At 47.1% G+C, this 24,092-nt stretch overlaps 10 protein-coding genes across 10 annotated transcripts; 7 read left to right on the forward strand and 3 right to left on the reverse strand.

The window, feature by feature from the left end:
* The first annotated feature begins 634 nt into the window (after positions 1–634).
* On the forward strand, positions 635–3,019 carry GGS22DRAFT_6230 (glycoside hydrolase family 18 protein). The gene is made up of 3 exons (XM_047967581.1): positions 635–1,553; positions 1,613–2,170; positions 2,222–3,019. Exons 1-3 carry the CDS (start codon positions 880–882, stop codon positions 2,796–2,798), a joined length of 1,809 nt encoding a protein of 602 aa, XP_047823767.1. The 5' UTR covers positions 635–879; the 3' UTR covers positions 2,799–3,019.
* Positions 3,020–3,142: 123 nt separating this feature from the next.
* GGS22DRAFT_149549 (uncharacterized protein) lies at positions 3,143–4,497 on the reverse strand. The gene is made up of 4 exons (XM_047959157.1): positions 4,186–4,497; positions 4,033–4,118; positions 3,746–3,957; positions 3,143–3,682 (listed from the first exon to the last, which is right to left on the reverse strand). Exons 2-4 carry the CDS (start codon positions 4,113–4,115, stop codon positions 3,255–3,257), a joined length of 723 nt encoding a protein of 240 aa, XP_047823768.1. The 5' UTR covers positions 4,116–4,118; positions 4,186–4,497; the 3' UTR covers positions 3,143–3,254.
* Positions 4,498–4,701: 204 nt separating this feature from the next.
* GGS22DRAFT_149550 (uncharacterized protein) lies at positions 4,702–6,361 on the forward strand. The gene is made up of 3 exons (XM_047959158.1): positions 4,702–5,039; positions 5,121–5,354; positions 5,418–6,361. The coding sequence occupies exons 1-3, from the start codon at positions 4,983–4,985 to the stop codon at positions 5,616–5,618; spliced, it is 492 nt and encodes a 163-aa protein (XP_047823769.1). The 5' UTR covers positions 4,702–4,982; the 3' UTR covers positions 5,619–6,361.
* A 432-nt stretch (positions 6,362–6,793) lies between these two features.
* Positions 6,794–9,219, forward strand: GGS22DRAFT_149555 (uncharacterized protein). Its single transcript, XM_047959159.1, has 4 exons — positions 6,794–7,071; positions 7,129–7,219; positions 7,282–7,446; positions 7,497–9,219. Exons 1-4 carry the CDS (start codon positions 6,968–6,970, stop codon positions 8,532–8,534), a joined length of 1,398 nt encoding a protein of 465 aa, XP_047823770.1. The 5' UTR covers positions 6,794–6,967; the 3' UTR covers positions 8,535–9,219.
* Positions 9,220–9,451: 232 nt separating this feature from the next.
* Positions 9,452–10,825, forward strand: GGS22DRAFT_6255 (NuA4-domain-containing protein). Its single transcript, XM_047967587.1, has 3 exons — positions 9,452–9,643; positions 9,720–9,908; positions 9,996–10,825. The coding sequence occupies exons 1-3, from the start codon at positions 9,509–9,511 to the stop codon at positions 10,260–10,262; spliced, it is 591 nt and encodes a 196-aa protein (XP_047823771.1). The 5' UTR covers positions 9,452–9,508; the 3' UTR covers positions 10,263–10,825.
* A 1-nt stretch (position 10,826) lies between these two features.
* GGS22DRAFT_6256 (dipeptidyl peptidase) lies at positions 10,827–13,703 on the forward strand. Its single transcript, XM_047967588.1, has 7 exons — positions 10,827–11,159; positions 11,222–11,423; positions 11,490–12,757; positions 12,918–13,013; positions 13,085–13,348; positions 13,425–13,480; positions 13,546–13,703. Exons 1-7 carry the CDS (start codon positions 11,057–11,059, stop codon positions 13,666–13,668), a joined length of 2,112 nt encoding a protein of 703 aa, XP_047823772.1. The 5' UTR covers positions 10,827–11,056; the 3' UTR covers positions 13,669–13,703.
* A 230-nt stretch (positions 13,704–13,933) lies between these two features.
* Positions 13,934–15,163, reverse strand: GGS22DRAFT_194232 (uncharacterized protein; the record flags this gene model as incomplete). Its single annotated transcript, XM_047965474.1, has 2 exons — positions 13,934–14,399; positions 14,455–15,163. The coding sequence occupies 2 exons, from the start codon at positions 15,161–15,163 to the stop codon at positions 13,954–13,956; spliced, it is 1,155 nt and encodes a 384-aa protein (XP_047823773.1). The 3' UTR covers positions 13,934–13,953.
* A 268-nt stretch (positions 15,164–15,431) lies between these two features.
* Positions 15,432–17,793, reverse strand: GGS22DRAFT_149561 (ATP-dependent RNA helicase eIF4A). The gene is made up of 4 exons (XM_047959160.1): positions 17,206–17,793; positions 17,041–17,109; positions 16,616–16,974; positions 15,432–16,558 (listed from the first exon to the last, which is right to left on the reverse strand). The coding sequence occupies exons 1-4, from the start codon at positions 17,315–17,317 to the stop codon at positions 15,905–15,907; spliced, it is 1,194 nt and encodes a 397-aa protein (XP_047823774.1). The 5' UTR covers positions 17,318–17,793; the 3' UTR covers positions 15,432–15,904.
* On the forward strand, positions 17,681–19,746 carry GGS22DRAFT_6308 (Clavaminate synthase-like protein). Its single transcript, XM_047967605.1, has 3 exons — positions 17,681–18,357; positions 18,478–19,121; positions 19,175–19,746. The coding sequence occupies exons 1-3, from the start codon at positions 18,032–18,034 to the stop codon at positions 19,693–19,695; spliced, it is 1,491 nt and encodes a 496-aa protein (XP_047823775.1). The 5' UTR covers positions 17,681–18,031; the 3' UTR covers positions 19,696–19,746.
* A 1,235-nt stretch (positions 19,747–20,981) lies between these two features.
* On the forward strand, positions 20,982–23,882 carry GGS22DRAFT_149564 (uncharacterized protein). The gene is made up of 3 exons (XM_047959161.1): positions 20,982–22,134; positions 22,186–22,890; positions 22,947–23,882. The coding sequence occupies exons 1-3, from the start codon at positions 21,206–21,208 to the stop codon at positions 23,509–23,511; spliced, it is 2,199 nt and encodes a 732-aa protein (XP_047823776.1). The 5' UTR covers positions 20,982–21,205; the 3' UTR covers positions 23,512–23,882.
* Positions 23,883–24,092: the final 210 nt, after the last annotated feature.

Below are 24,092 nucleotides of genomic sequence, written 5' to 3' on the forward strand. Positions count from 1 at the left end.
ATTGCGTCTTAATTCATAAGTATCTAGTCATAACGTACACTCTTCAATATCGCGAGCAACCATTTCACCATGGGAATATCGGACCGGCATTGGTATAGAATCGATGTCGCCATGTGGTATTCACATGTGATATTCGAGGATAGGAACGGAAATCCGATCTAGATCTAGGACTAAAATATCCTACAGAAGAGAAGTCTCTCTTCTACACGCTCGCATATGAAGGACGCGCCATCAAAATGATCCCACGAGGCGAGGCCTTGTCCCTGCATCAGATCGAGTGTTACAATTGACGGGAACCAACCGTAACATTGCCCGTTATTATCCCACCTTTTACCGACAGTAACGTCCCTGTTCGCCTCTTTTCCCGGACCACCCAGCTCAAGCCCCATCTTGTCAATTATTCAATTTTTCTTGAGATATCCAATAGCCTTTAAATGGCATTGCGTGTCCCTAGCCGATGAAATGTGTGGCCCGTAGCATGGAAACGTTCATTCTGATATCCTCCCCTGCTACGGACCGATAACATGGTCTTGGCCACTCAGGCTAAAGACCTGGTTCAAATTCTTCTCTCATAGAATGACCTGCATATGTGCTCATGAGGTTTGGGACCCCGACCGCCCTGTTGGGTGAATGGAAGACTGCTGGTAGTGACGCGTTCCATGAGCCAAGATGGCACCTGGGTACCTTCTTATAACTCAGCGGAGGGACTCATGTCGAGTCTGGGCTCCTGCGAAAACCGAGACTGGTGAAAAGTGGCGGTTTACGTTACTACCCAAGCTTTTCGTACAAAAGCTGAATCGACTTGGTTTCCGTGGTTTAGCCTAGCAAGATAGTTCTCGAGAAACCATCCACTCGTTTCCATCAGCGCTTTCAGTCGCTATGCGGAAAGGTTCTTTGTGGTGGTTCACCCAATGCCTCCTCTTGGGTGGTGTAGCTGGGGTAGAAAAGCGCGATGATTGCAATCCCGTTTACTTAACGACGACGATCTTTGCTACAAGGACTATATATACGGCAGCTGCCCCTAATGAGACAGTGCCAACTTGTCCAGGGGCTCCATGGGGTAATACGACTACTGCACCAATTTCTCGCACAACAACTACGGGGCTGAATACCACGACTCTAAGTACTAGTATTGGAAGCACGACTACAGCTCCGTTTGGAAATACCACTACAAGTGTTACGAGCTCTACTAGTATCCCGTTTGGCAACACTACTACTAGTGCTACCAGTGTTCCTAGCACTTCCCGTGGAAATACTACAACGAGCTCTACAAGCGCCACTAGTGCTCCATTTGGAAATACTACTACGAGTGTCACAAGCGTCTCCAGCACTACAAGCGTTACCAGCCCCCCGTTTGGCAATACTACTGCTAGTACCACTGTTCTCCCGACGACAACTTCAACTGTACCCTCAAATATAACTTCGACTACAGCCATATCAAGCACGGCTTCATCGACCACATCACAGCCAGCAGAACCTACCGAGCCTATACCTCCACCAAAACCACCAGGCCACTTTAGAGGATTCAAGAATGCCGTCTACTTTACGAACTGGTAAGGAGTCGCAGTATCATTTTATGTTTATGACTAGTTTTAGCTTACATGCGTACTAGGGGTGTCAACTCGGGTTTTCACCCTCAGGAACTACCAGTTTCCGAACTCACACACATCCTCTATGCTTTTGCTGATGTCGACCTTGACGGAACTGTGAAGTCTTCAGATCCAGTTGTCGACCTTCAGAAGCGCTATCCTGACGACTCGAAGTCTAACCGTACTCAAAATGTCTATGGTGCCGTTAAGCAGCTTTTCATTCACAAGAAGTCCAACCGAAATCTTAAGACTCTCCTCTCAATAGGAGGTTGGAACTACTCGCCAAAATTCGCAGCCGCATCTGCGACTGATGCTGCAAGGCACACATTTGCAACATCTGCTGTGAAGCTGGTTACAGACTGGGGCTTTGATGGTATTGACGTAGACTGGGAGTATCCTACGAATGATATCGAGAAGGAAAATTACGTCAAGTTGCTTGAGGCCTGCAGACACGCATTTGACCGATATACCCTTCTCCATGGATTGAGGCATCGATTTACTATCAGTGTAGCGAGCCCAGCCAGCCCCTTAAACTATGAGAAATTCGATTTGACCGCTATGAATAAATATGTGGACATTTGGTAAGCTCTAACCTTTCCTTGGCGATGAAATATTATGCTAATAAATGATAGGAACCTAATGGCTTATGACTATTCCGGAAGCTGGGATACCGTCAGCGGACACCAAGCAAATGTATTCGAGTATAAAAAGGATCCTACGGCGAAGAAGCTGAGCACAGATGATGCTATAGACCACTATATTTCCCGAGGCATTCATCCGCGGAAGATTCTTATGGGAATGCCCTTATACGGTCGGTCTTTTGAAGGCACATCTGGTCTCGGGCAAAATTACTCTAGCGTTGGAGAGGGAGGCCCACAACCCGGAGTTTGGTTCTACAAAGACTTGCCAAAATCAGGGGCCAAGGTCATATATGATCGTGTCGCGAAAGCAACATATAGCTACGACCCCGTTGCCAAGGAACTCGTCTCATATGACGATATTCGAAGTATCGACTTCAAGTCGGAGTATATCCAGTGGCGCGATCTCGGCGGTGCGTTCTTCTGGGAGGCCAGTGGCGACAGAGGGGGTTCTCGAAGCTTGATTAACACGATGTCGAAGAACGTGGACTGGCTTGACGAGACACCCAATAATCTTCACTATCCGACTAGCCAATACCGTAACATACGATGGGGGATGCCAGATGAATAGATTGTGACTAGGGCTAAATAAAATGGCCAAATCCGTTGCTTATGCTCATATTTCTTTTCTTATATATGGGTTTTGGAAACTTGGTCTGGCTTGGTTGGGGTTTTATTGCTGTGCGTATTTTTCCGAAACTTACGATACTTTTCTAGATGATATCCTATATAAACTTTAGGTAATAAACATGATTCAAATGGTTATATTAGCTTATTGCTCTAGAATAGCGTTGAATTACTAACCGGGTTAGATACCTGTATGTCTTGGATGTATTTTTACTTGATATGAACACTTAAATGAGAATGAACACATGCATATAATATTTAAAAGACTAGCAGGAACATCGAGCTAGCTTGTTGGAAAATAATTGAGTTTTCTATATACCTAAGTTGTATTGATATACAAGGACTGCAAGGGATAGGGTTGGAAGCATTTACCAATCATAACAAGGTCTATTACATAAATTTATGTCTCTGCGTACTCATATGAGCTCGTAGATTCCTCAACTGCGACCTCAATCTTGCTCTCCTCGATTTCCTTGCCGTTGATCTTAATGCCGGCACGCATGACATCGCCTGGCACGACCGGACCAACACCTTTTGGTGTTCCAGTAAGAATAATATCTCCCTTCTCAAGAGTCATAGTCTTAGAGATATCGCTTAGTATCCTTGGGATTTGGAAAAGCATGAGCTCCGTAGAATCCGCCTGTTGAACGTTGTTGTTGACGGTGAGATATATATCTATGGCATGAGGGTTGGGGATTGCTGATTTCTCGATGAGATTGCTCATTGGTAAAAAGGTATCGAAGCCCTTGGCAATTGACCAAGGCAGCCCCTTTTTCTTGGCCTCATTTTGAATGTTTCTCGCAGTCATGTCAATGCTAAGAGCATAGTCTTCAATAATGGGTTAGATTATTGAATGAAGCTGTAAGTCACATGGCTTTGTAAGCAACTTACGTGCAATTGCATCAAAGGCTCCCTTCTCATCATCCACTGCAAGGTCTTTCACTTGCTTACCCAGGATGAGAGCCAATTCAACTTCATAATGAAGGTCTACACCCTTTGGTCGGATAACGGGTCCAGCGCCAGGTAATAGAACTGAAGATGTAGGCTTCAAAAAGAAGAAAGGCTGCTTTGGCCTAGCACTGTTCAACTCGGCAATATGGTCCCTGTACGATTGATGTTAAACTTTTTCGCCCTTTTGACACCCCCTGCCGTGGGAGGATTATAAATGCAGTACTTACGCATAGTTACGACCGATGCAGACGACCTTGCCAGCCTGTTTCAAAGAAGCCACTGACGCCATACTGCGGCGGAAAACATTCATTGTCTTGCAGAGCTATCGTTAGCAACGGGTATCTTTCAGGGGCGCCTTGAATCCTGCGTGCTTAACTTACATGCAAAAAGAGCGATGACGAAGAAACCTCCGTCTCTTGCAACTGCGACGTATCCAACCTTTATAACCTCAAGCTTGTTCGGCAACGTCTGCGGAGATGGAACTTCAACGTCTCAGTGACGACGACTATATAAAAATGACCCGATGTTCGGCTTCTAAAATGCTTTGAGCCATTATGAGCCGCTACCGCTGCCGCTACGAGTCGCTAGTGACGGGATTAATTAAAACCCTGGCACTATCCCGTAGAGGTGTTAGGCGATTGGATGGGTGCCCACAGGTATCATCCGCGGGGGGTCCACCAGCTAAAAGTTACCTCTTCCTCAGTATGGAGTACGTAGATCCACGGAATAACGTTGGATGTGTAATCGAATGCGTCCGGAAGTTCCAAAGGATGCAAGGATTACAAAGTGGGTTGCAATGACGAATGGGGTGAAGTTCAAAACGTGGGGGGGAGTCTCTATAAAATGCCTGGGCGCCGGACTAGCCGGGTCTGGACCTGGGGTAAGAGCACTCCAGCGACTCCACAACGCTTTACTGAGTTAAATAATTTATTTCTCTCACCTCCATTCTTCCCCTGCAAAGTGAAAAGTCTCTAAACCCACCTTGATAATAACACTTGAAATACCTGGTATCATCACAAGACCAACCTGTCTTGGCTTTCATCCCATCGATAACTTCGTAATTTCGCCCAAGTTTTTATCTGACGAAGTTGCGCAAGCTTTCCTTTACTTGGACTTGGATTTTGTTTGATATCTTTACAATCGCCATCGTTGGTGGTTTTTTGTCGAATGCGACGTTATGGAAGCTCTACAGCTAGCACAAATGCTGGCTGATCTCAACGATCTCCAAGCTACCGTAAGTGTCTTCTTGATCGCATTTTCTTCCTCTAATCAATAATTTAAATTAAGTTGACTAACTTGAGATGATTCTTCGTAGCAAGACCAATCTGCCTCCAAAGATCTGGTGGGCGCCAACCGGACACTCGACCGTAAAAGTCAACTACGGCTAGAGCATGAACCCAGAAGCCTCAGCGTCCCGGCCGCTGAACGCGGGATGAATTCACCTGCCGGACGCATGACGGACAAGTTTGGTCGTCGCATGCTCACACCGCCATTGACTAGAACAAACTCTGCATCTCCTTCGATGCCTGGGAGTCCTTCTGGAAATGAGGTATGCCTTTTTACAACATTTACTTCTCTATCATAGTATAGTGAATACTAACTTGTGACTCAGAGACCAGATGCCGACATTGATAGAGCTTCCACGCTCCTCTCCCTATATGAAATTCGGGCCAAATTGAGAGAGCAAGACAACAGCGGCTTGGTGAAGGCACGTGAGAAGATCAATGCTTTAGCTGCAAAGCAACAGGCTCAACTGGCCGAACAACACAAGAAAGAGCGGAAAAATACAAACCGACTAAGCTACCCCAAGTGAATATACAACAACACAGCTCGACTGGATTCTCGGGATACTCTAACGAACAACTGCATCATGGTTTTCATAGGCGTTACAAAAGGACCAAGCGGACGAAATGGAAGCGGATAAGCAAGCCATCATGAACGAGCGTGGATGCTCCTGGGAACAAAAGGCGTATGAGCTGGCTGAATATGGTTGAGTAAGTCATGCTGGGTTAACTGGGTCGGTTACTATGATTGAGAAATGATTATTACATGTATGGGCGAACATCGATTTCGGAATTAATTATAATTTGGCAAAGGCGGTACACGAATATACACAACGAGCGCTCCACGGCAATGATTGGAGTCTGCTACGATTTCATAACCCTACCTTATCCTATTCTTGCTGACCGATTAACTCTGAAGCCACCGATGTCCGAGAGGTATCGGACGTCCACGGTTATCTCTCGCAGAGCAACAAAAATGGGATTGCCGGATGTAGGTAAGATGGCAAGATTGGTAAGATGACCTCACATTGTTTATTCTTATTAATCCACCCATCTGCGTCATAAGGGTCCTATTTTTGGATCTGATGGGTTGCAGCTTGTACTACTTGCCATTAATGTAACTGATTTACATGTATTCGGGTGTCCTTCGAATATTCTTCGGGGTGTTCTGATAGGTAGGTGATCATATTAATAGGAGATACACCACACGTATGTTTATAGAACGATATAAACTCGGGTATGTGATGGCTTCTAGAAAAAGTTTGAATTGGCCAATCGGTCTTAAGGAGTATGTATCCCATTGAGCTTCTATACAAATGGCAAGTTGTAAATATTTACACATATAGAAATTAGCCTCAAGTAGTGATATACTCATGATCTAATAGGAATTCGAAAGTTAAAATAACGAGACATGCTTTCACCTTGTGAACTTTCAGCTTCTCTAACTATAACTAACCAAGAATGACGGCAATCCTATCGCACTATTTTAGCTGCTTTCAGGCTGTCAGGCAGACAGGTCCCTAGGTACAGTAGTCGGTGAGGAGAAACCTTACGAAATACGCATTTGGTTCGGGACTACGTTTTCCGGTCTAAATCACGCACGGGCCACAAATCTCCATTATATTGCATGGGCCCTGGTAATCTTTAGTCATCTGGCACCATTGCGGCGGGCAGTTGCTCCCAACTGGAAGAAGTTTCAATCCCAAGCTTTTGCATCCAACCTTGACAACCACTGAAACGCTGAACCAGGCCAGATACGCCTTTTCCCAGACGTCATTTTTCTTTAGTCCTGCATTTCAATCCTTCCACATTTTCGCTCATCGTATTGACGAATAGACAGAAAACTTTTGTAGTTGACCACCACCAACAAACGCGCAACATGGCGAGCAGTGTTGACGCGAAGCTCTTGAGAGCGACAAAATTTCCTCCCGAGTTCAACCAGAAGGTCGACATGCAAAAAGTCAACCTTCAAGTCATGAAGAAGTTCGTATCATATTACACGTCATCAAGCTGTTCAGCAACTAATTGGAACATTTACAGATGGATTGCGGGCAAGATCTCTGAAATATTAGGATCCGAAGATGATGTAGTCACCGAGCTCTGTTTTAACCTGATCGAGGGACCCCGATACGTGAGCTTACCCTTGCTATAATTCTATAATTCTTCGGGCATTACTGACATTGTATGACGCAGCCCGACATCAAGGCTATGCAGATCCATCTCACCGGCTTCCTCGATAAAGACACCGCACAATTCTGCAAGGATTTATGGAATCTTTGCTTGAGCGCTCAGTCTAGCCCCCAGGGCGTGCCTAAGGAGCTACTAGAAGCGAAGAAGTTGGAACTTATTCAAGAGAAGGTACTATAATCCGATTATGTCATACCCGAAGCTGTACTGACTATTATTAGATTGATGCAGATAAAGCCGCCGAAGAGGCACGAATTCGACGAGAAAACCAAGAGCGCCGCGAGCGCGAACTATCAGACATCCGAGATCGGGAACGCCGGGAACGTAGCTTCCGCGGTGGACGCGGCGACAACTGGCGTGGCGGTGGGAGACGTGGTGGTGATCGAGCTTTTGGAGGCCGAGGTAGAGGATTCGGTCGGGGCGGCGATCGATCTATTTCCCCCCCCAGACGAGAACGAGACTCATACCATAACAACCGTGATCGCGACCGTGACCGCGACCGCTATGTGCCTCAAAGCCGACGTGGGAGTCGACAGGAATTTCGACGCGGCCGTTCTTCGTCCCGCTCCGCGAGTCCCGAGTCGAGAGGTTCTACGTCTCGTTCTCGGTCGCGTAGTACAGCTAGCAACCGCAGCCGGCGATCACCTACTCCACCACGCCGTCGCTCTAGAGGCCGTCGGTCGCCACCTCGATACAGGAACCTAGCAAAACGAGAGCGATCACCCGTGCGAGCAAGAGACTACAGAAGTCATCGAGACGATCGCAGAAATACCTCTTCCCCAGAAAATGGAAATAGATCCGAGAGTAGTAGATCTCGCTCTCCAGCGCCCAAAAGGCGTAGGTACTCAGACTCGCCTAGCCGGTCAAGGTCTCCCCGCCGAGACATCCGACGGCTAAGCCGTTCCCCATCGTCTTCTCCTTCACGATCACGCAGCCGTAGTCCTAGACGAAGACCGGTCCGCGAACTTATCAGTCGCAGCCCTTCGCCTAATCGCCGGGGAAGACTAAGGCGGTCCCCAACCCGAAGCCCAACACCGGCCGAATCATCGGAGGAAACAAGGCGGCCACGACAAAGAAGTCGGCGAAGACGCAGAGAGGATAGCAAATCTAGAGACGTCCCTTCGAGAAAGCGGAGATACTCTGCTGATCCCCCTCGCAACCGTGACAGATCAGCTGATATTTCGGAAGATGAAAATAGACCCCAATCCCCAAGACAACGCGCGGCCTCGAAGGTCGATGAGGTTGGTTCCTCTTCTTAGGGCCTTAGGGCGTTCGTCTCACCATATGATTGTTCAGACTGAGAACTGACTCTCATTCTTCATCAGACCAAGACTCCGCAGCAGCAAGCCAATGAGCTACGAGAAAAGCTTCTGAAGGAGCGAATAAAGAAGATGAGAAGCACCTCAAGTAGAGATAACATCAAGGGGCGAGGCTAATCTTCCTAGACTCCCAGGACTTGCAGAACCAGGCCATCCAAGGAGGCATGACTAGGCTAATTGGTGTCCAATTTGACTATATTTTGGTAAAGGTTTCGAGGTCAGTAACACAAAACATGCGTTGTGCTTTCACTCATGAGTGTATGGCAAATAGCAGATAGATGATGAGACAATAGACTTGCTACTACGTAAATCTCGGCTTGGGACTAGTGCATGTCATCATCTTCGCGATTCAGTAGGGTATTATATAGATATATTTACCTAGTTATTGGTTTTGTTATGGTATGTTCAATGTCTGTAATTGCTGATACTATAGCCATATTGTGATGCTTCCGGCAATATTTATCAGCGCCGGGTGAAGTTGGGTTGGTAGATATGACCAATGTTTATTACCTGTAGGTACTCTACACTTGTAATTAGAAACCCTACCTATGCAAAAGCATATCAGGTAGTATCAACTAGAGTAAAGAATGTGGACCTCAAGATCTAGTTCTTATTTCGATGTTGCTGGTTATAATTTACACATGTGATTCTTCATGATAAAATTGAATATTCAAGGTTGTAGGTAAGAGTACATCGGTACAAGATCCCTGGTACCAGGCATTGCATGCACTGTACAGTAGCACTGATTGTGTTAAAAATATAAAATGCACCGTGCATATTGATTCTTTGAATGTGGGGCTAATTATGTACTTAACCCGATTTAGGTAAAGTAAATTCATATATCTTCAACAACAACGCTGCCACCATCCTGTGTGTAGTCACGACGACAGAATTCTCTTTACAGCTGATCCATCATGACAGAAAATACTCAACCTGGCGGGGGTGCAACTGCCAATGGTGATCGCCCGGCTGCCTTAGCAGAATATAACAAGCAACGGCAAAATCTCAAAGAACTTCTCACGAAACGAAAACAGCAAGACCGTCAATTGGTAAGTCGCGTCTTCTTTTTTTCCACTCCTCAACTTCTTAAGACAAACAACTTAACTTCTGACCACTCCGCCTTAGGCACAACTTGAACAAAATATAGTCGATCTCGAAGCAAAGTACCTGAGCAATACGCGCTTCGGCAATATCGTCAAAGGTTTCGACAATTACATCAAGGGCACCAGTTCCGCCGCGCAACGCAAGCAAGGCGAATTGAAAGAAGAGGATTATATATGGTCGCGATCGTCAATATCGCATAACAGTCTGCACGTAAGTCTCACTATATTCTCTCTCATCTCACCTGCATCCCCGCATTGTCGCAGAACATCTTCTAACCTTCTGCTCTACCTGCTGTAGCCTGACAATGTCGACGTACTCTCTGCAATTTCCACTCCGGCTGCACCGACCCCAATCTCCACGACCTTCGGCGGCGGCACCCGAGACAGTGGATCGGGTCAACCGACGCCTACTTCAGCAACTGAGAAATCATCAAATAAGGGCAGTAAGCATCCAAAGAAGCGACCCCATGTCCGGAAGGGTGGTGATCTGGATGGAGACGATAGCGAGAACGAGTCAAGGGACGGAAAGAAGATACGTACGCATTTCGGGGCCGCACGGAAATAACAGGCGCCATGACTGCTACTGCGTCCTTCCGCCTGCTCTTCTTCTCGCCTACGACCCTGACGCCCCTGCGGACATCGGAGTGTGCGGTCTCTGCGCCCTGCGAGAGATGCAGCATAGACTTCAAACACGCCTCGACAATCACTTTCACAATTTCAATTAGGAGTAAGCTCGGGGTTTATGGCGTCGGATACATTCGGGAATTTTCATGGTTAGGGAACATTTCTGCTTTGATTTCTTCAGAGGGTTTCACGCATTCAAGTTCTCACGTCTGTTCCTTAAAAGATACCCGACCGTCTGGATGATGGACAACTACGTCCTTAGCGAGATAGCATAACCTTAGCGAGATAGCATAACGGCCGAGATGGCACAATGGTGTTATGCCTCGTTTCTACATTTGCAGTTTTCATGTACTTAGGTACTTTCACAATGGGATTTCATAACGCATTATTGATTTTTATGAATTATGTAGGTACTACATACATGTATGCATTTAAGTGCCTTTTTCTTTTTTAATATGCGGGGAGCCAGCGGGGGAGTGGCCAACCAACCCCATTAACCTTGGAACCCTTTAGTTACGTAAATGGTACCTAGGTGTCAATGTGGGCACCCCTCGATGGACACCCTGATCTGCCTTGATGGCCAACAAAGTAGACAGTACGTGGTCAGAGGGAGCTTCCTAAAATGGTTATTGTGATCATCTATTGAGAGCTATATTATATATCTTGTATACCTGACTGTTCGTTGGACTCAATTCATCTAATCATCCTTGTTATTATTCTCCATTCCCGTTCACGATGACGATTATGGCTACCAAATTCACCCCGGAGGTGCTCCTCTCCGCGCCACGCCGCAGTGCAGCCTTACCCAATTCCACCGGTACCCTTGCTTTATTCACCGGTATGCTCTTGATCCGACGCCTAGGTACTTAGGTAGATGTAGATGAAGCTAATGTCATTCAGTATCACAATACTCTTTCGAGTCACACTCTAGGAACTATGCTATTAAGGTCTTGGATATCAAGACTCAGCAATCAACCCCGTTGTTCGATGATTCGGCTTATTCCGAGCCCACCTGGATTTCAGAAAATGAGTTTCTGGTGTTGAAGGGTGGTGAATCTACTACAACTCTGCTGATAGCTGATGCAACCAAGCCTCGTTCGGAGTAAGTTACCGGAGTTGATATACTTAGGAGTTTCAGGTAAATTACCATACTTACATATGTACCTAGTCCGTATGAGATAACTACCGTCAACACCTCAGTATCCAATGTCAAAGCCAAAGACATTGGTAACGGTACCATAGCCTTCGCCTTTACGGCCCCCACTACATCTTCCGGAGAGCTGTTAGATCAGACAGATGAGACCAAGCCTCAATCCTCTGCCAAGGTCTACACCAAACTATTTGTGCGCCACTGGGATTCGTATGTATCCAAGAACAAGCAAGGCCTCTTCTACGGCGCACTGAAGAAGGAGGGTGGGTCGTTCAAGCTGCAAGGCCAGGGTCTAGTGAATGCACTAGCAGGCACGAAGTTGGAGTGTCCGGTGCCACCTTTCGGAGACGCGAACGACTATGATATCGGAAAAGAAGGGATAGTCTTCGTGTCGAAGGACCCAGAGCTAAACCCTGCTCTGTGGACTAAGACAGACCTATACTATGTACCTCTGAAGACCTTTACGGAAGCTAAAGCGCCGTTCCCGCAGATCGTCAAGACGGGTGAGCTACAGGGCTACGCCGGTGTCCCCGTATTCTCGCACGACGGAACTAAAGTGGTGTTCAAGCGCATGCGACACAAACAGTACGAATCGGACAAGTGGCGACTTCTGTTAATTCCCGACATCAAGGACCTAAGCAACGTGCAGGAATTCTACAAGACGGACGATGGTGAGGGTGGCTGGGACTTACGGCCTGAGGGCATCGTGTGGAGTAACGACGACTCTGAATTGTACGTTACAGCCGAGAAGAATGGTCGACAGATCCTATTCAAGCTCCCCTCAAGTCCCTTGAAGGCCACGGAGCTACCACAACCGTTGACGACAGATGGCACGGTGGGCGACTTCCACACCCTATCCAAAGACGACGACCGTCTCTTCCTCACATCTACTTCCCTTATAGATAACTCCTCGTACTCGATACTCAACCCCCGCTCGAAGGAACGAGGTCTCATATCCTCTAGCTCTAAGGAGGGCAAGTCGTTCGGCCTGAGTAGCCGCCAGGTAGACGAGTTCTGGTACAAGGGAGCAGGCGACTATCAAGTCCACGCCTTGGTGATGAAGCCATCCAACTTCGACCCTAATAAGAAGTACCCCTTGGCATTCCTAATCCACGGCGGACCGCAGGGAGCTTGGGGACAGAGCTGGAGCACGAGATGGAATCCGGCCGTGTTTGCTGAACAGGGCTACGTTGCTGTGATGCCAAACCCGACTGGAAGCACTGGATACGGACAGGCTTTTACTGATGGGATTGCTAATGAATGGGGTGGACGCCCTTATAACGACTGTAAGTATCAGACTTCTCAGCTAGGAACCAACCCCTTTTATCCATGTCTTGAAAGATGAATTCTCTACCCGCGGATGTCATCCTTGCAGGACAGCCGATAGCACATTCTTACTTCTGTGGCCTAACTTTAGATGACATTTACTAACCAAAGAATCTACAGTGGTGAACGCCTTCGAGTACATCGAAGACAATATCCCCTACATCGACACGACCAACGCTGTGGCTCTTGGTGCCTCGTATGGTGGCTATATGATCAGTAAGTCTCCCGTCCCCCATAGCCTTTCCCTTTTATCATTGGGGTCTGTACTAACAACAATCTCCCTAAAGACTGGGTCCAAGGCCACCCCCTCGGCCGGAAATTCAAGGCCCTCGTCTGCCACGACGGCATCTTCAGCACCATGAGCAACTGGTCGACCGAGGAGCTCTTCTTCCCCGTCCACGAGATGGGCGGTACCCTGTGGGAGAACCACGAGGGGTACGCGCGCTGGGACCCCGCTGCTTCCGTCGGCGAGTGGGCCACGCCTCAGCTCATTATACACAGCGAGCTCGATTACCGCTTACCTATTTCAGAAGGATTGGCTGCGTTCAACGGTACGTCGAAAGTCGAGATTGGATACGTATATAAGTACTTTTGAGAAGCGCCAGCTAACATGAATTTAATCTGCAGCACTTCAAACACGCGGTGTTCCGAGCCGGTTCCTGATGTTCCCCGACGAAAACCACGTAAGTCATCATGGCCTTTCATTGGATCGTATAGTGAAACATTGCTAATCGAAAATTTCTCCTAGTGGGTGTTGAAGCCTGAGAATTCCCTGGTCTGGCATAAAGAGGTATTAGGTTGGATCAACAAGTATACCGGCCTAGATACCACGGGACTATCGAACGATACGGAGAACCTCGGGTTGAAATGAACGGCATATATTCGGAGTTTGATGAAATTAAGAACAAATTGAGGGAAAGATAAGTTGGAACAAGAATAGCTATGTATAGCATTTTGCTACAAGAGAACGTGTCGTATAACTGTCCATAAGTGTAACAGGAATTCCCAGCCTATGTATATTTAATGGCTGACTGAAGTTATTGACAAAGATGGGAGACATCTCTTGAAACAATATAAACGATTCTCCATAACTACACTGTAGGTGTTCTCGTCGGAGGTCCTTCACTGAAAATAGGGAAGTAGGCGTGAATCTGGGTTACGGTGTCTCTATCATTAGCCTGTTACAAGGCAATGACGTACCCTCCCCCTGTTCAGCCATCTCCAATAGATTGAACAATTCCCTACCGTTGATCCGACGCATTATGATCTTGATGTGGTTCCAAGTTAGTTTTTCGATGTCGAGGAATATCACCACATCCGTTCTGTTGCTTATTTCAGGGAATTGAAGTGGTTCCACTAGATCAGGATACTCCTGTTGGAGCTTTATCTGGACCAGCCATGCGGCCCTATGGTCTATCTTCTTGAGATACTGTCTAATAAACCTGGCCTCGCTCTTGGGATGCTTGATTCGATATGAGTGGCTGAAGTGGTTGTATTGCTCGAGCATTAGAACTGCTTTCTGTGGCGGTTGCGGACACGAAGTACTGAAATTTGCTAGTTGGCTTGAGTTTTCGTCGTTCGCCATCCCGTTCAGGGATAAATCTGATAAGAACCAGTTAGTATCTGATAGAAACACCCTTGTGAAGTTCAGCCTTACCTCCTGATGAAATCATCTCGGGGACCTTTTCGAGGAATTGGAAAAAGTCATCTTGTCTGGGGATGAAGCCTTCAAGAAACTCTCGGATCCTCGCGTGGTCGCTGATAGTCTCCTCCAATGCTTGTTTCTGGTCAAGGGTGATCCTAGATACAGAATCGAGTTTCTCGTACAGGGATTTCACCATGGGTTCTATGCGAGCCAGAGTTTCGGTTATTGTAGTGATATCCTGAGGGTTTGGTAGCGTTGAGCGAAAATCCTCGACGGCCTTCTCAACAGTGGATACTTGTTCTTGGTGGTGATCCATCTGTTTAGTGAGCATCTTGATGTCTTTACTAAACCTGGTATTGTCCGCGGTTAGTTTGAAATACTCGTCTCTAAGCTTAACCCGGAGGCCGTCGAGATCGTCTTTAGTATTCTTGGTAGTTGCTTCTGCCTCGGATATCAGCAGCTGAAAGTTCTCCCTATCCCTTCGGAGTTCTTCCAAATGTTTTTCGACAGTTCCATTGCGATTACCTTCCGCAATGCTAGCTTCTTGGAGCTTACTGAATCCGACTTCGATTAAGTCCAGTTGCCTTTTAGCACCATATATCTCCTTAATTGTAAGTGCTTGGACAAGTCTCAGGGCATTTAGTTGGTTCTCGGGTCGCTGAAGCTTCTCCTCTAACCGGGCCGCTCTGACAAGTTTCTGCGTTTCTTCTGTGGGTTGCATGGCGCAATAAGCAGAAGTGGCACGGGTGATAGCTATCGTGGTAGAATCGCAAAGTGATTAAACCGGAAGGCTTGATTATCTGATGTGATAGAGATGAGGAGAAAAGGAAGGGAAAAACTTACGAGAGTTGGGAGGGCCCGGATATATGAGGAAGTCACATTGTATAATCAAAGTTGCGACCTCTTGCCCAATTTTACTACGTTAAGCAGTGCCTTCCTTCGTGATAGGATAGCGCATATTACACCTAGAATAGCTAAATATGTGACCATGGGGAGTCCTGATGATGTTAACGGTTGGAGGTTATAGTATATGTATATAGATCATTCATGACGATATCACTAGATACCGTCTCTAATTAAAACAATATAAGTCTAAAGCACATCTGAGACGAAAGAAATATAACATAAAGTTCAGCGTTTATTTAGGAAAGTTCTGGCGACCTAGGTACATAGTAGCACGGAAAAGAAGTGATAACCTGGTCCACGATCCCTATCATCAGGCCACATGCATTACCGAATTAGGTGCTAACTACCTAGCCGCAAATGCCCAGATGCAATGGATCTTTTACCCCCCTTGATCGACCACGGCTCATAAGCGAGACGTGTATAATGAAATCATGCAGGACGAGAACCTCAAACCTCGTCTGTTCATTCCTCGGAACGTCATAGTCAGCGTCAAAACACCGGCCACCTTATCCGAGTGATGCATTAGACCACTGCCGGTAAGAAGCACCGCCGATGCTTAGATAAGATCAGCAACGTTCATAGGCATCTCCTCGATCTGGGTGCTGTAGAACTGCTCAATCTCGCGCATCATGCGGACATCCTCAGCAGTGACGAAGTTGATGGCAACACCCTTTCGGCCGAAACGACCACCACGACCGATACGGTGGATGTAGTTCTCACGGTTAGCAGGGAGATCGTAGTTGATGACTAGAGACACCTGCTGGACATCGATACCACGAGCCAAGAGATCGGTGGCGATCAAAACACGAGAGGATCCGGAACGGAACTCCTTCATGATCAAGTCACGCTGCGCCTGGTCCATGTCGCCGTGCATAGCGGACACGGTGAAGTCACGGGAGGTGAGCTTCTCAGTGAGCCAGTCGACCTTTCGGCGAGTGTTACAGAAGATGACGGCTTGGGTGATGGTAACCGTCTCGTATAGATCGGAGAGAGTGTCGAGTTTCCAGTCCTCCTTTTCGACAGCAATGTAGAACTGCTTGATACCTTCGAGGGTAAGTTCGTCCTTCTTCACCAAAATACGGACAGGGTCGCGCATAAACTTAGTCGTGACCTCGAGAACGTCCTGGGGCATAGTGGCAGAGAGAAGAACGACCTGTGTAGACTGAGGCAGGAGCTGGAAGATGTCGTAGATCTGCTCTGTGAAACCACGCTAAATAAAAGTATTAGTATCTCCAGTGGCAAATCATGATTTTAATGAGGTACTTACAGAAAGCATCTCATCAGCCTCATCTAGGACGAACATCTTCATTCCATCGGTCTTCAAGAAACGTCGCTGGATCATGTCGTGGACACGGCCAGGAGTGCCGACAACGACCTGAGGGCCTTCCTGAAGAGCCTTCATGTCCTCACGAACGCTAGTTCCACCAATGCAAGCATGGCACTCAATGCTCATGAAATCGCCGATGGCGACGACGACCTTCTGAATCTGCTGAGCCAGCTCACGGGTCGGGGCAAGAATCAGTGCCTGGCACTGCTTAACGGTAGGGTCGATCTTCTGAAGAACGGAAATGGAGAAAGTGGCGGTCTTGCCAGTTCCTGACTGGGCCTGCGCAATCACGTCGTGACCTATCCGCAGGTTAGTATTTGGCGCATATGATGATAGAGGGGAGAAGAAGTCGCGTAGATACATACCCTTGATAACAGGCATAATGGCGCGCTGCTGGATAGCAGAAGGACGCTCGAAGCCATAAGCGTAGACACCTGTAGGGTAATAAAATATTAGTCGCTAATCGTCGCAAATTTTTTTGGGGGGGGAAAGTTCGTAGAAAATTCGGGGTCGGTGGTGTTGTCTCTTACCTCGCAACAGCTCGGCTCGCAGGTTCATCTCATCAAAGGATTCGACAGTCTCGTCATAGTTAGACTCGATCTGGGAAGACTCGATATCCTCGAGCCCCTTGTCGGTAGCCATGATTGCAAGTAATAGATCGATGCGACCTCTCGAATTCCAAGCTCAGCTTAGAATTCAGGAGGACTTAGGGGGGCGATCTTTGGTGGGGTTATGTAGAAAATGGGCGCACGAACTTTGCACAAAGCAAGTCGTCCTGCGTAGAAAGATAAATCTGTGAAAAGAATGGACCGAGTGCTCTCAAAAAATGAGAGAGCAAAACAATCCGACGGTGATAGTAACTTTGCGTTGTGTCGATTAATCGGTTAGGATTGAGAAAAATCAAAGGTGGGAGGAAAAGCCCAAGATCGAGGTTGACATAAAGAGGTAGGGAAAAAAATTTGAGTGGGGGTAAAACTTCGGGGAAACCCTGATTGCGGGGCCTAAACTTTGTATTGTACCTTGGCAGCCTAGAAAGTGGAAAGTTTTATGCAGCGCGGAAACAGACGATTTTTATTTTTACCGTGCCCATTACATTTTTTTATTTTTATTTTTTTTTTAGTTCGTTCAACCTTCCCATGCAAGTTGACTCAATTTTATGGCCCACAAAACATAATATCTACCACAAAGCTCGAACTTTCCAGTTTTTAGAAGAGGGTTTCATGGATATAATCTTATGACTCATCGACGTTGAATTGCTACTATTGTGGCGAAGCATTCCAGTCTCAAGCATACAGGCACATAGTGACTGCTTCAACTAAGAACTTGTCCTAAAGGGGCAGTTATCTAGTAACAACTATGCTACTAGCGAAAGGCATCGATCAAGGGGGCGTGAGTGGTGGTTCAATAGCAGACGGAGGCGAGTTGGCTATACCAACCACCAGGATATCGTCAGATTCCATCCCCGTCCACCCAATGGGCGTCAAACCGCTTGGGAACCAGTATCTTGCATCTGGTCCAAACGCTCGTCGATCTATTGGTTCGATGAACCAACTCCCAGACGAGATGATTTTGCAGATTCTCGAATATCTCGATACTACATCTTTGAAAAATATCGGGTTCTCTTGTCGCTTTCTCTATGCGTTTTGTCAACTAGACGACTTATGGAAAGCTTTATTCCTTGAGTAAGTGATATGCTATAATCATGTGAAAGAAACCAGTCATATATGACTCCTTGGTGGAAGGAGTAATATATGTACATGTCTCATGTGCCGTCTGACTGATCCGTATATTCAACTATTTAGGACTAGTTTTCCACCACTTACCTGGAAAGGTTCGTGGAGAAGCACGCTTTTGAGAGCACCCACTGGATGGCGGTCTGGGATTGACTGTAGCAATGTCTTCTCTGATGTCATGCATAGGCCATTCGTCTGTGCTCATATTGCCCTTGGGAAATACTCGTCAAATATTCCTGAAGCAAATCAAATTATGCGGTTTGAACAACTTAGCTATGATGATTTCGCAGAGAGTTGGAGTAGTAAGCCATTCATACTGACTGATTGCATTCAACGATGGCCAGTATGCAGCGACTGGAACATCCAGAAATTCAAAAACAAATATTCGAACGTTGAGTTTCGAGCCGAAGCCGTAGATTGGTCTTTTTCGATATACCATGAGTACATGTCGAACAACAAAGATGAGAGTCCTTTATATTTATTCGATAAGGGTTTCGCGGAGAAGATGGACATTCGGATCGGAGAAGACGCGGGCGCCGTATATTGGCCCCCTGAGTGCTTTGGGTCAGATTTGTTTCAGCTGCTTGGTGAAGAAAGACCCGCTCACCGCTGGCTTATCATCGGTCCTGAACGTAGTGGCTCGACGTTCCACAAAGATCCAAATGCGACTAGCGCTTGGAATGCCGTTCTGGAAGGCTCAAAATATTGGATCAGTAAGTTCTGGGGGCATAGTTCCCGAATATCGGCGGCTGATATATATCTGTAGTGTTTCCTCCGACCGCACGGGTTCCTGGTGTCTATGTTTCAGAGGATAGTAGTGAGGTCACTAGTCCTCTGAGTATAGCTGAGTGGTTACTAGAGTTCCATGCGGAAGCACGTACGCTGCCGGATTGCGTGGAGGGCGTCTGCAAGGCAGGTGAAATCCTGCATGTGCCGAGCGGCTGGTGGCATCTGGTCGTGAATCTTGAGGCTGGCATAGCTCTCACTCAGAACTTTGTGCCCAAATCACATCTTGCGGACGTATTGTCTTTTCTCAAAGACAAGCCAGACCAGGTCACCGGCTTCAAAAGAAACATTGAGAACCCGTCTCAACTTTTCGAAGAGCGATTGAGGACGCATTATCCCGACCTTCTTGATGAGGCTATTGCTGAGTTAGAAAAGAGAAGTCAGAGAAAGAAGCGAAAATGGGAGGAGGCAATTGGGAAAACGAACGACGCCGAGAGTAATGCTGGAGGGTTTAGTTTCGGTTTTGGCTTCGGAGACGAGGATGAGGATGAGATTCCTTGAGTAGGTAGGTAGGTACCTAGGTAGGTATTGATATTAATGAGGCGGCTGAGTAATGGTAGAAAGACCTCGGAACGTAAGTGGCTTGCATTCTGAAAAGATTTCTATGGCGTGCTACCTGTTTCCGGCACATGCACACATACATATATGGAATGATTCGGGTTAAGTAAGACACTTAGGATCATGGCCTCACTTTTGACGAGGCTTACTGCATACGTTGAACATATTTAGTATACCATAGTATACACATATACACCAGTTGACATGCATATATTCATTTTTAGAATTGCAAGGTACGTAATACAATAGAGTTGGTTTGATAGGAAGCTAGGCAATTAAACTCGGACCTATTGGAAGTATTTCGGTGTAGAAATTGCTCAAATCAGACACTGGGGAGGCGCATTCACCCGTATTGAGACCGTACTACATGAGCCCTGGAGGTCTTAGTGGTACTTGGTACGGGCGTTTCGAGACAAAGCCGGGACCCCGACCAGGACGAACTTTCAAACTGCACATGTTCATTGTTTTAATGTTGAGTTTTGTGAGTCTTGTACCTTACATTATAGCAGGTAGGACCTGGCAGGTATATATACTTGGTGGGGTGGAGTATTAATAGGATTTTGGTGGTGACGGAATAAGTACATTACTACATATATGTACATATACGACACGGGTTAGTAGTGTGCCGGGTACCTAGTATTAGTGGTCGTTAATATTACCTAGCTGAGCCCCCCACATCGATTGCATCAAGCCGTCCAGACCTTCTAACTTGACTGGTTCTTGACTGCCCAGTGGTTTCCCACGTCTCTCCTGTGAAAGCCTCCCTGTTCCCGCGACACGCAAGTGCAACTTCGAGGCAGCCAGTCCGCCATCTGCCATCTGCCAGTTCTTGCTTAGTCTTGGGAGCTGAGGTCCCAACAAGGCTTTCTAGTTTCTGATCCATAACGCTGCCAGACAGCTAAAAATCCCCAAAAATACAACATTACTACAATACGACAACACTACCAAATACTACCAATACCACAATACCACAATACCACTGGGCACACTGCTTAACCACAATACCACAATACAACAATACAATACTCGTCAGACACACATTCGTTCCACCTGCTTTCCACCTGCTTTGTCAGGTCCATTTTCTCTTCTTCAATACTCGGATCTCGTCTCACGGCATCTGCATAATGCGAATAGTCGCTTATTCTCTGTGGCACCCATCCTTCAGTTAACCCTCCGTCTTTTTCTGCCTTTTTGCGCCTATCTTTGTTTTTCTCTTTCTTACCCATCTCCTATCTAGGCTATCCGGACTATGTAGGTGCATATTTCCTTTTGGTACGATAGCTCAGCTTGCTTATGCTTGGCATCGCCTGGCCTTGCCTACATCTATTACGTGCTAGCTGGGCTTGATATATTCCATCGTCGTTCCTCCTTGTTCTGCTTATCCCCCCCTTACTTCATCAACTGCGTCCCGAGCCTTTACTGACGTTCAACTCTCTGTTCAAGTCGCGTAATCATGGTTTCGGATGAAACGTTCGAAATCTGTCTCCCTATCCTGCAGGATCCCGATCTCGATGACGACGACAAAACGGACAAACTCGAGGACCTGCTTAAAAAGGAGACAACCTTAAACGGATCCAGCTTAGAGAACGCGGTACTCGATGTGCTATGGCGATTTCGCGAAGGAGGGGGTAGTGCGACCTCACCTCCTCCAATACGTCAAACCATTCTTCGTCGACCTTCACCAGCCTCGTGGCGGGGTTCCTCGACTCCTTTGTCAGGTTCTCCCCGGCTGGGAGTAAGCCCCTTAGCTCCTCCGGGCTTTGTTCCGACCAACCTAAGCCGTACCAAATCTTCTACAGTATCTCCCTTTTCGTCTCCGCGTCCGTCACCCCGGCTCGCGTTCGCTGCTCCAGTAATACCACACAGTCCAAACTTAAATGCATACGAGTTTGCCAACGATACGAGCCCGTCTCAAGAGATCTTCGGTGATCTGCAAAATGAAAATGTTGATTGGTTAGTGAGTGATGATGCACTCAGCATCTCTTCATCCGTGGGTACATCTAGTGGCCTCAACGCCGCTGCCCCTGAATATGTGTCTGCCCAACAGACGGACATGACCCCATATGATATGCTTCGCTCGATCCTCGGCCAATCCAAGACCGACGAAGAGATTGAGATGGCTCTCTCCATGCACGGCTACGATCTGAGCGCTACTATTGCGTCTATAATGGAATCCCAGACTCAGGATTCAACAAATGCTTCTGGACTTACACCCGAATCTAAAAGTGTCCTCATCGGAAAGTCCATGACACCGGAAGGAAGACCTACAACTCCATCAACCCAACAAAAGGCTGGTATTATTTGCAAGTTTTATTTGTCTACTGGACAATGTCTCCGCGCAGATTGTCGATTCAGCCATGATCTCAGTAATCATATTTGCAAGTAAGTTTAGAATCATATGGTTGGACTACGTTGCATATGCTAATCTCTTAGATATTGGGTTATGGGCAACTGCCTGGCTGGAGATACATGTATTTTCTCTCATGATCCAGCTCACCTTGTAAACCGTCTTAACGTGGATGGAACCAATACACCACCACAGAAAAGCCAAAATCTGCAGGTTCAGGATTTCAGCTCCTTCCCAGCACTTCGACCAAGCACGCCAGAACTTAATCCTTATGCTGCAAGTTTTAATTATCCAACCTCTGGGGTAACTCCTCCACCCGGACTAAAGCCACAAGGTTACGCAGGTAGCGATGGGTCTCGTCCACGTTCGCGGCCTGGAAGTCGACATCAGACGAAGGAAGGCATGAGCGCCCCGTCGATAGATGACAACGATGCATTCCCTTCTCTCGGGTCTGCGTCTTCTAAGCCTAATAAGAAACACCATGGCAAGCGTGGTGGGCACGGCCATGGCCACAAGGAGAACTTCACTCCCAGCTCTCTAGCTGACATTGTGAAAATGTCACCGTCTCCCGGTCCTGGATCTGGGCCTAGTCGACAAGAATCAAAGAAGATTGGCCGTAATGGAAGTGCCACAAACATCAAGAACGGAGAGAACAGTGCCACTGCTCAGGCTATTCCCATGCCTAAACACATTCCATGGCTAGAGACAGGAGATAGAGCCAACAAAGCCTATCTCAAGGCTCGTCAGGAGGCTATCAAGCATGGTGGTCTCCGAAACAAGTTCTTACAAAGGTTTGCTAGATCACGAGAATCCACGAGAAATTTTTCCTTGCTAATCCTGTCGTTAGTGCTGCCCAGGCATGGAACCGCAACGATGCACGAGCGGCAAAGGCTCTTAGTCTTCGTGGCCAAAGCGAGAACGACCTGATGCGAAAAGCTCATCGCGAGGCTGCGCGGGAATTGTATGAGGAACGCAACAAGCCTAACATGCCTGGTTCAGAAGTTTTCGTGGATCTCCATGGCCTACATCCAGATGAAGCTGTCGAATATCTGGAGAGGGTTCTCTTGGACAACAGTAAAGAAAGCAAGCCCGTGTATGCTATCACTGGAACCGGTCACCACAGTAAGAATGGGAAGGATAAGGTGGGCAAGGCAATCAGAAACTTTCTGAACGAGTGGAGATATGCCTACCGTGAGTTCTCAGTTCCCGGAGATCGCAACAACATGGGAGGTATTCTCGGGATCGATGCTCGAAGCTGGGACAAGTCCCTGACTAGGGATGGATCTAAAGAAAAGGAGGAGCCTAAGGAAGATGTCGATATCCTGAGCCAGGGCGTTGAGATTGGCGATGGAAAAGTTAGGCTTCTCGTTCGAGATCCTCCTAAGGGACCAAGTGGTAGCAGAGGCCGGTGACTAGGAGCAGATAACGCGACTAATAAAGAAAGCTGAAATATTCTCTTAAGACGGTCTTGACGCCAATCCTTGCCAAAGTAGGTAGATATGTATTCGACGTACTATGTCATGTGAATTAAGCCTGACGTAGTAGAAGGAGCTCTACTTAAGGGGCTAAGCGGGCCGATGCGGGCCGGTTGAACGGTCTCGACCTTTCGACCTCTCTCGGAGTTAACCGAGCAAGATGAGATACGTGGTACCTAGTGTAGCATTGAAGATACATCATGCAAGGTTTCTACATGTAGGTATTTTATGGGTACATGCCTCGTATTTCTATTACTAAGTCGCGACGTCTCAGACGCTAGTTAGAGAAACTTGAGAAATTCAAGAGTGTTTCATACATTATGGCTTGATTTGATCCCTTGTTCTTATACGTTAGTGTTGTAAGCCATCTTTATTAGCCAGATAGACAGATATCCACGGTAGATGCCTACTGTCTTCCATCGCTGCGGATTCTGCTGTGGCTGAGTTAGCTGTCATACATAATACAACATAATACAACCCACCTTATCATCTCACTAGCATTGTTGAACAATGTATGT

This window comes from Annulohypoxylon maeteangense (genome assembly GCF_022496945.1).
Source record: "Annulohypoxylon maeteangense strain CBS 123835 unplaced genomic scaffold GGS22scaffold_1, whole genome shotgun sequence".
Taxonomy (NCBI): domain Eukaryota; kingdom Fungi; phylum Ascomycota; class Sordariomycetes; order Xylariales; family Hypoxylaceae; genus Annulohypoxylon; species Annulohypoxylon maeteangense.